Here is a 10,368-nt window from a genome sequence, read left to right as displayed (position 1 = left end):
AAGCAGAGACATTACTTTGCCAACAAAGGTCCGTCTAGTCAAGGCTATGGTTTTTCCAGTGGTCATGTATGGATGTGAGAGTTGGACTGAAAAAAGCTGAGCACTGAAGAATTGATGCTTTTGAACTATGGTGTTGGAGAAGACTCCTGAGAGTCCCTCGGCCTGCAAGGAGATCCAACCAGTCCATTCTAACAGATATCAGCCCTGGCTGTTCTTTGGAAGGAATGATGCTAAAGCTGAAACTCCAGTACTTTGGCCACCTCATGCGAAGAGTTGACTCATTGGAAAAGACTCTGATGCTGGGAGGCATTGGGAGCAGGAGGAAAAGGGGATGACAGAGGATGAGATGGCTGGATGGCATCACCAACTGGATGGACTTGAGTTTGAGTGAACTCCGGGAGTTGGTGATGGACAGGGAGGCCTGGCGTGCTGTGGTTCATGGGGTCGCAAAGAGTCGGACACAACTGAGCGACTGAACTGAAGTGAACTGAAACTATGGTGGAGTTAATGAAGATAATGGTGCCCTCCCTCAAAAGATCCCCTGCATGTACTGCTACACTCAGTGCCCCCAACCCTGCAGCAGGCCACCACTGACCCATGCCTCCACCAGAGACTCCCAGACACCCACAAGCTAGTCCGGGACAGTCCTCTGTGGGGTCACTGCTCCTTTCTCCTGTGTACTGGTGTGCACAAGGTTCTGTTTGTGCCCTCCAAGAGTCTGTTTCCCAGTCCTGTGTAAGTTCTAGCAGCTCTGTGGTGGGGATAATGGTGACCTCCTCCAAGAGGGCTTATGACATACCCAAGTCTTCTGCACCCAGAGCCCCTGTCCCTGCAGCAGACCACTGCTGACTTGTACCTCCACAGGAGATGCTCAGTTCTGTCTCAGTCTCTGTGGGGTCCCTGGGTCCTGGTGCACACAAGGTTGGTTTGATCCCTCTGAGTGTCTCTGGCGGGAATGGGGTTTGATTCTAACCACGAATTCGTCCCTCCTACCATCTTCTGGAGCTTCTCCTTTGCCCTTGGATGTGGGGTATCTCCTCACAGCCTCTCCAGCACTTACTGTCTTTCTGGGGTTTCACTGACCTTGGACATGGGGTATCTCCACATGGCTGGTCCAGCAAAGCACAGCTGCCGCTCCTAACCTTGGACGTGGGGTATCTGGTTTGCCCTATTTGTTTTCCTTCCCAGCGATCATAGTTCTGTGCTACCTTTCATCTGTTGTCTGAAAACAGATTTTCCCTCCTATATTTTGTTCATTTTTCTAGTTGTTTTTGGCAGTAGGGTAATTCAGACCCTGTTAATCCCTCTTGTCTAGATAATAGCTGTTTTAAGGCCCTTGTCTGCTAATATAACCTTTTTTCATTTTGCATCTGTCTACATCAACTAATTTTGATGCTTGTGGATCACTTCCTGTATCTCATGTCTTATATATATATATATATATATATATATATATATATATATACACACATACATGTCTCATATATATATATTTAAACTGAATGCTGGACATTGTGGATTTTACTTTGTTGAATATTAGATTTTGTTGTCTTCCTTTAGGGAGTATTGAATTTGTTTTGGCAGGCTCTTAAATTACTTGAATATTAACTAATACTTTCAAGATTGTTTTTAAGCTTTGGTAGGGCAGATCTTAAGTAGCCTTTCCTGTAAGACTAGTTTAGCCTCACCCCTAAGATGTGACCCTTCCAGATTCTCTTTTAAATGCCCAGTCCAAGGTGTTCCATATTAAAGAGTTTTTAATGAGGATGAAAGAGGAGAGTGAAAAAGCTGACTTAAAACTCAACTTTCAAAAAACTGAGATCATGGCATCCAGTCCCATCACTTCATGACAAATAGAGTGGGAAAAAATGGAAACAGTGGCAGATTTTATTTTATTTGGTTCCAAAATCACTGTGGACAGTGACTGCAGCCATGAAATTCAAAGATGGTTGCTACTTGGAAGAAAAGCTATGACAAATCTAGACAGCACATTAAAAAGCAAAGACATCACTTTTCCAACAAAGCTCTGAGTAATCAAAGCTATGGTTTTTCCCATAGTCATGTATGGATGAGATGTGGACCATAAAGAAGGCTGAGTGCTAAAGAATTGATGCTTTCAAATTGTGCTGGAGAAGACTCTTGAGAGTCCCTTGGACTGCAAGGAGATCAAACCAGTCAATCCTCAAGGCAATCAATCCTGAATATTCATTGGAAGGACTGAGGCTGAAGGTCCAATACTTTGGCCACCTAATGCAAAGAGCTGACTCATTGGAAAAGACCCTGATGCTTGGAAAGGTTGAAGGCAAAAGGAGAAGAGGGTGGCGGAAGATGAGATGGTTAGATAGCATCACCGACTTAATGGACATGAATCTGAGCAAAGTCCAGGAGATGATAAAGGACAGGGAAGCCTGGTGTGCTATAGTCCATGGGGTTGCAGAGTCAGCCACGACTTCCCAACTGAACAATGAACCATCAGGGTGATCATTAAGAACTTTTCACTTTCACGGGCTCAAACTTTGCCCCCAGCTTTGGCACATTTGTTACCAGCTGACCTTGACTCATTTTCTTTGTTTTTGGCATGTGAAAATTTCTCTTTCTTACCTACAAGTTCAGCTATAAATTGCAAAAATAATTTTTTATTCTATTTTATCCAGAAGATTTTCCTCTTAGCTTAATCAGCAATTTTACTAGAACCTGAAACATTCCATATATTCTTTTCAAAACATAAAACTGATCACATAACCTCCTCTGTAAGATCTTTCAGTGGAAGTAAAGACCTAAATTTTATTGATACCTGGGTTACCAGGCTCTGTTTTGTAATTTGTGTGTGTTTTCACCTGTGTCTCTTTTCACTCTTTGCCGTGGTCTCTGAGCTCGAGACATAGGAGCCTTCTCTCTGCTCTTGCTTCACACTTGGCATCCTCCAATTTGAAAAGCCACCTTCCCCTCACACATTGTGTATCCATTTGCTTTTCAGATCTCAGTTCAAGTGTCATTGACTCAGAGAAGGCTTTCTTGACTTCCCCGATCCTCTCAGTCTAGGTCGCTTCCCTGTGTTACAGTTTTTTTCTCTAGAAATGTTTGCCTAATCTGTATCTACATATTCATCTTTATGATTATTTTATTGACCATGATCCCCCCATAGTCTGGAAGCCTCATGAGAACAAAGACCATTACCATTGGCTATGCATCTAGGCACATCGTTGGACCATAGAATATGCACAAGAAGTATGTATGGAATGGATGGACAGGTGGCTGAGTCGGGTGGATGGATGGATAGAAGTTTGTTTGAAGAATGTGTGAGTAATTGTATGAGTAAGGGAGGAAGGGAAGGAGAAAGAGAGGAGTGAATTTTGGCTAAATAACTTATTCCAGGAGCAATTTTTTGTGCGTTGTACTTGTGAAAACACTTATAAAAGTGGAAAAGTTTCTTTGCTTGCCTCTTAGTTCTCTTAGCCTCATATAATAGCAAATACTTCTCTGTAGGTGGCAGTGCACTTACATAAGAACTTTTGCTGAAAAAAAAAAAGGAGGGGGGAGGAAATTATCTTGAATATTTGAAAGCATTTATATAACTCAAATCTCATATTACAGTGTTTAAAACATGCTCTTATTTTCTATAATATGCATATATCCTTAATTTATAGTTACCCAGTCTATTTCCCTCAGAGGTATTAGTAAGTGTTAGAGAGTTATCAGTCCTCATTTTATGATATGATGATCCATATCAGCATGTCATTCAAGAATGGAGAAGTAGGCATAGTGAATAAAACAGTGGCTAATGTTTTATCTTTAATAGCAACAATATTTACATTATAGAATAATTGTAACTGTGGCAAATATAGACAGAACTACAAAGATATATATATATATGTCGACTAGCTTTGGGGCTGAGACTTGTAAGTTGGTTTCTCAGTACATTAAAAAGAATGACCAGCTGACCACTTTACTCATGGATTTTGTATATGAAAATTTGAAACTGGAATTTATCTTTCCCAGAATATTTTGTACATACTCTTACCATCTACATCAACTAAAGTTCTTTATAGGGACTTCCTTCCTTTACCATTTCATGGAATGTCCTTGACCATTCCCTGTCCCATGGTTAGGGCTACATGCTTCCACTGCCGGAGGTACGGGTGTGATCCCAGGTTGGGGAATTAAGATCCCACATGCTGTTTGGCAAGGCAAAAAACAAAGAGAGAGAGAGAGAATTCCTTGTAATCTAAAAGTACCGTCATTAAAAGATTTGTCTTGCTTTGTTTTCCGTGTTGTGGGTTTTTCCCACTTTAAAAAATATATAATCTGTCCTTGCAGCACTTAAATGCAGAACGGTCTTACAAGTCCCAGATTGCTACTTTACACAAGTCTGTTGTAAAGATGGAAGAGGAGCTTCAGAAGGTTCAGTTTGAAAAAGTGTCTGCCCTTGCAGATTTGTCTTCCACAAGGGAACTTTGCATTAAACTTGACTCCAGCAAAGAACTTCTTAATCGACAGCTGGTTGCTAAAGATCAAGAGATAGAAATGGTATGTCATACATTTTTAAATGGTTCTTTTAATAATGCTACCAGTGTAAAATTTTTGTAATTTTATAAAAACAAACTTTTTTTTTAAATAAAATGCTACAGCAAAAGTATGTCTTTCAACTTTAGATTTTATGTTTAAAGTCCAGGATATTAATTTCTGTTGTGTTCCAAACCATTCAAGACCATAACAGAGACTCTTCCTTTGTGTGCTCTGCATTTACTTTTAGTTAAAGGAATGATAAAGCACACTGACATACCAGTCAGCGAAGAACCTCGAGGTTGAGGTTTATCTAGCTAAATTATAATTGTAATGATATTGTTTTAAGCTAAATTTACTATTTGGCTGAGTTCTTTTCAACTGTAATTCACTTGATTTTATCTACCATGTGCCTGATGCCTGCCATCATGCTTACCATGTGAATATAATGCTCAAAAGGTACAGTCCCCCTCCCTCAAAGACCTCCTGGTATTGACATACAAATAATTTGGGGGTGAATGTGATACTAATAAGAAATACTCAAGGTTTCAGAGAGGAAATTCCCATTGACCTGTGGGTGTCAGAGAGGAGGAGTTCACTAGGGTGTACTACTGAACTCAAAAGGAATGAGGGACTAGCTTAGGCAGTGGTATGGAGGTATAAATAAACTCTGGAGTGAGCAGTAAGTCATTTGCAGTGGCCAGTGTAGCATGCACAAGTGACTGAGATGCATCTGAAGAAATAGATGGGACCTGAATCCTAAAAGGATGTACGTTACAGTTGCATAGTATAATTGAAATATCAACATTTTGGCTATGTTTACATTTCTGTTATTATCACCCTGTGTTGAACTCCTTATTTTGTTAGCCTACTGCTTGTTAGGAGGTATGATGCATTTGAGAACGGTGTGTCTTGTTGGCTTCTGTAAGAAGTTCCATGTAAAAACGGATACACAATTGTCCTTAGCAGCATTCTTCATAATTGCTAAGAAGTGTAAATAACTCTAATATTCCTGCATCTATGCAAGGCAATATTATTTGGCAGTAGTAGTAATGAAGGATTGATAGCTGCTAAAACATGGAGAACTCTTGAAAACATTACACTAAGTGAAGGAAGTCAGTCATGTAAGACCACACACACACACACACACAGAGTATGTTTCCATTTATGTGAAATGTTCAAAATAAAGCAGATCATAGAAAACAGATGAGTTATTGCCTAGGGCTAGTGCTGGGGCAGAGGTAAGGGAGTGACTGCTAATGTGTACTGGGTTCCATTTTGGGATAATGAAAATGTTCTAACAATAAACTGAGAATGCGGTATGATCACATAGCTCTATTAATACTCTGTTGGCCAAAAAGTTTGAGTTTTTCCATAAGGTGTTATAGAAAAACTCAAACAGACTTTTTGGTCAACCCAATATACTAAAAACCATTGACTTGTACCATTTAAATGGGCTAATTGTATGGTATGTGAATTACATCCCAATGAAGCTGCTGCCAAAAAAATGATGCTCCATTTTGTATTCCCACCAGCATTGCCTATTTTAATGTTAACCAACACGAATTAAGACATTTGCCAATTTAATAAACTGCAGCATCAGTTCAACCAAAAGAGGTTTTTCTCCTCTGAATATTTAGCAACGTCTGGAGGTATTTTTGACTGTCACACCAGGGTTGGGGGGTGCTATAGACTTCTAGTAAGTACAGGCCAGGGATGCCGCTCAGCATCCTGTAAGGCACAGGGTAGCTCCCTATACCAAACAGTTACCCAGCACAAAAGATCAGTAGGGTCAAGGCGAAGAAATCCTGGATTACAAATACCATTTTGCTTTAAGTTATGTTTCTTTGATTATTAATACAAGATATATTATTCTCTATGTTTACTAATTAGCTAGCTATATTTTGTAAATTTTCTGTTCATATCATTAGTTCATATTTCTCATGAGTTAGTTCATATTCCTTTTATTAGTAAGATATTAACTATTTACTGAGTTTATTTTCATCTGGTTTTTTTCCTCATAAATTTTGGTTGTTTATAATGACTGTAGATATGTTTGTTTTTGCTATGGTCAGACATCATTTTTAATTGTATCTAGTCTAAGAAGTTTTTACCCTACCTGCCTGCCCCTCTGCTAATAATTCATTTGTATTAAACTTTCTTTTCTCAGAGTTTTACATTAAATTTTAAAATATATATATAATTTATTATAATGTGTATTATGAGATAAAGAATATATTTTTTTCTAAATAGTGATGTCTGGTTTCCCTCCTTTTGGAGAAGCATTTGGCCTATAGAATGTATTTTAGGCTCAAGATAACCGTCAAAAAGTGAAATGTTCCATTGGACCATACAAGAGAGGGAATGTGTGATTACTCCTTATCTTTCTTAACCATGGAGTATGATGGCATTCCATCAGGAAGTTAGGCATTTGTAACTCACCCAACTCGGGACAAAGCAGTAGTCACAGATACTACCATGTCAGATTTGCCAAAATATATTATAAGAAATATCAAAGCTGGACATGGAAATTGTTTGACATTTGGGATTAATAACTCTTAAATTAATGAACCTTCTGATACTATCAGAGACTTGGGAAGTGATACTGTGTGTGTGTGCGTGTATCTGCTAAGAAGGACACAATTTCAAATCTAGAAATTAAACGTGGTTGTCAGTTCATAACAGAGAAATTTTATGAGTCTCTGATAATACATGAGTTAAGTGAACAAGTGGGAATAAGTATAGACATCTTCGTATCATTGTGCAGATGGAGAATGAGTTGGATTCTGCTCGTTCTGAAATAGAACTCCTCAGGAGTCAGATGACAAATGAGAGAATCTCCATGCAGAATCTAGAAGCTTTGCTGGTGGCCAATAGAGACAAAGAATATCAGTCTCAGATAGCACTTCAGGAAAAAGAATCTGAAATTCAGCTTCTCAAAGAACACCTTTGTTTGGCAGAAAACAAAATGTGAGTTGATTAGCAGTATGATAACATTGTCGAGTTTCTTAAGTTTTCGGTACTTTATAGGTTAGTGGAATTTTAAAGCTGGAATTTAGACCATTTAATGTCATAGTTTGCTGTTAATTAAACTGAGGACCCAAAATGTTGTGACCTGTCTAAGATTTAGGACCTATTTCTATTATGTGTCTCTAATGCATCTAAATTTAAATGTAACCCTCTTTGTGTTGATTTTTTCCAACGGAGTTTCAGGTGTAATAGAACATCTACTGATCTAACATATTGCCTTTGGGAAATATTATAACCAGATTAGGAAAAAAAAAAAAGCACTTCTGAAACCAGAGGGATTTTTCTACTTATGGACCTGCTTGGTATTGCTACCCAGTCTTTTCATTTGTCACATGGTATTTCCCTGTGTACTGGGTACCTGGAAGCACTACTGCATTCACTGAATGCTGGAGACTTCCCCCAGAGCACTGATTGTGACTTAAAAAAAAAAAAAAGACTTCCTAGTACTGTTAGCACCTTATTACACCACTGGAGGATTAGATGGAAATGCCTGCCTGAGTGTGTGTGTGCTGCGTGTGCTTAGTCGCTCAGTCGTGCCTTGACTCTTTGGGACTTCATGGACTGTGGCCCACCAGGCTCCTCTGTCCATGGGATTCTCCAGGCAAGAACACTGGAGTGGTTTGCCATTCCCTTCTCCAGGGGATCTTCCCAACCCAGGGATCAAACCCCAGTCTCCTGCATTGAAAGAGGATTCTTTACCATCTGACCCACCAGGGAAGGCCCCCTGCCTGCATAGTAGATATTTTATCACCTTTGCCACCTGTCACAAAACCTGATGGGGACCCGTAGCCTCTGTTCTTATCCATCCCACCTGTAACACCTTTTCATCCAGCTTCAGCTCTGCCCTCCCGTCTGAGCAGGGGACGTGGGGAAGGACAGGAATCATGGTCTCAGGAATTGGCCACTTGTGGGAGCCCCTGACAGCACAGGCTGTGAAACCAGGGCTGGTTTCCTTCAGAGACTGTTTTTAGGTTGTGGCAGCTGTAACTGAGTCACTCTTTTCAGTCACTGCAGCTGGGCTTTGGACTGGACCTTCAGAATGATCCAGTTTTGTAGGATCATTTCCTCAAGCCATAGGTGGAAATTGCTTCAGTGAAGTATGCCAAAACTCCCACCTTAAGGGGGTACACTCTGTTTTAGACTGGCTGGTGAGTAGTGTCACCTAGAACTAGTAAGCTTGACAAACTCTTGTGTTCCTAGTCTCTAGAGTTTAGACTCCAGCAGTCCGTATTGCAGTCCTGAAAGCCAGCAGAGAGGAGAGAATGTTCTGGCAAGAGCGGTCACCTCTGTTATTATCTTCCTCATGGTAGTGTGTTTATCGGGGTTTTGGAGGCAATGTTTAGCTGTAAGATCCTGTTAAATTGAAGAGATTTTTTGTCTTTAACAGTTGGATATACTAAATTTCATTTCACACATATATAAGGTATTTGGTCAATTAGATATACATATATGCACCCACTGCATATTCATCATGGTGTTAGTGAATTCCAGTGTTTTATGCGTTGGAATATGCACATCATACCGTGAAGTAAATTGTAAAAATGATCTGCAGTGAATTGATAATATAGGTAGATAATAGTATTACCATATCTAAAAATAGGGAGAATGAAGTTTAACTAATTGAATGGGGCTGAAGGCAATGCCACCCCACTCCAGTACTCTTGCCTGGAGAATCCCAGGGACGGGGGAGCCTGGTGGGCTGCCGTCTATGGGGTCACACAGAGTCAGACACGACTGAAGTGACTTAGCAGCAGCAGCAGAGACAGCTTAAAGGGCTTTTAGTAGACTACCTTGCACATTTACTGCATCTAAAATTGGCATATTTTATTTTAATTTATTTTATTTGTGTGAAATTGATGTATTTTAGATGCACCGATACATCTGTAAAAGCCAGAGTGTTGCTTGGCTTCAGCTGAGAAACCATGGCCAACATGATCTCAGGTACCCTAGGAATACTTTGGTATTCTACCTTTAATCAACCATCATTTACATTCTCTACACAGGGCCATCCAGAGTAGGGACGTGGCCCAGTTCAGGAACGTCGTGACGCAACTGGAAGCTGACTTGGACATTACAAAGAGACAGCTAGGGACGGAGCGCTTTGAAAGGTAATTTCAGCAGCCTGGAAAGCACTGTTTCTGGGATAACAACAGACTTTGGTTATTTCATGGTGATTAGATTTTAAAGTATGATTTGAACTGCAGTTTTACAACAGTGTTAGTAATGTTGCTGGATATAAAAGTTCGATTAAAGTGTCCCTATTTTGCTTTAGGGAGAGGGCTGTGCAAGAACTCCGCCGCCAGAATTACTCAAGTAATGCTTATCATTTGAGTTCCACAATAAAGCCAAATACAAAATGTCACTCACCAGAACGTACTCACCATCGATCTCCTGACCGAGGCCTAGATCGATCATTAGAAGAGTAAGTGGTTTAAGGATCCATTCTTTGGGGAACCAAATAGCAATAAGCACTGAATATTTGAGGGAGTAAGAAAACTCAGTAACCATCTACCATTAATAGTGCTATTTAAAACATCATTAAATAATTGGATATGTTGACATTTAAAAAAATTTTTGATTATTAGTGTCATATAAATATGTTAAAGATGTCTGTTTTATCTAAAGTTTACATAAATTACATTTTTAAAATCTGATTTTCTTTAATTTCTGTAACATACATTTTTATATACTTTCATTAACAAACTATTGGCTAATTATTGTAGCACCAAAAATACATATACTCTAGGAAAGTAATAGGCTAATTTTTCAAAGGGAAATATTTTAGCTATATTCCTAAATGTCAGAAATTTTATAAAAACATTTTTATTTAGAAAT

At 39.3% G+C, this 10,368-nt stretch overlaps 1 protein-coding gene across 5 annotated transcripts in view; it reads left to right on the top strand.

Annotated features, from left to right (window-relative positions):
- The window catches only part of TSGA10 (testis specific, 10), a 93,602-nt gene that overhangs the window by 78,437 nt on the left and 4,797 nt on the right, over positions 1 to 10,368 (top strand). For all 5 annotated transcript variants that reach the window (XM_010829621.1, XM_010829624.1, XM_010829622.1 and 2 more), the window contains 4 exons: positions 4,318 to 4,527; positions 7,271 to 7,473; positions 9,537 to 9,641; positions 9,806 to 9,955. In XM_010829621.1, coding sequence (XP_010827923.1) covers positions 4,318 to 4,527; positions 7,271 to 7,473; positions 9,537 to 9,641; positions 9,806 to 9,955 — 668 coding nt within the window. The remainder of the gene's footprint in view (positions 1 to 4,317; positions 4,528 to 7,270; positions 7,474 to 9,536; positions 9,642 to 9,805; positions 9,956 to 10,368) is intronic.

The sequence above is a fragment of the Bison bison genome, unplaced genomic scaffold, assembly GCF_000754665.1.
Source record: "Bison bison bison isolate TAMUID 2011002044 unplaced genomic scaffold, Bison_UMD1.0 scf7180017864508, whole genome shotgun sequence".
Classification (NCBI taxonomy): domain Eukaryota; kingdom Metazoa; phylum Chordata; class Mammalia; order Artiodactyla; family Bovidae; genus Bison; species Bison bison.
Note: the sequence above shows the minus strand (reverse complement) of the source record. Positions and strands in the feature narration are given on the sequence as shown.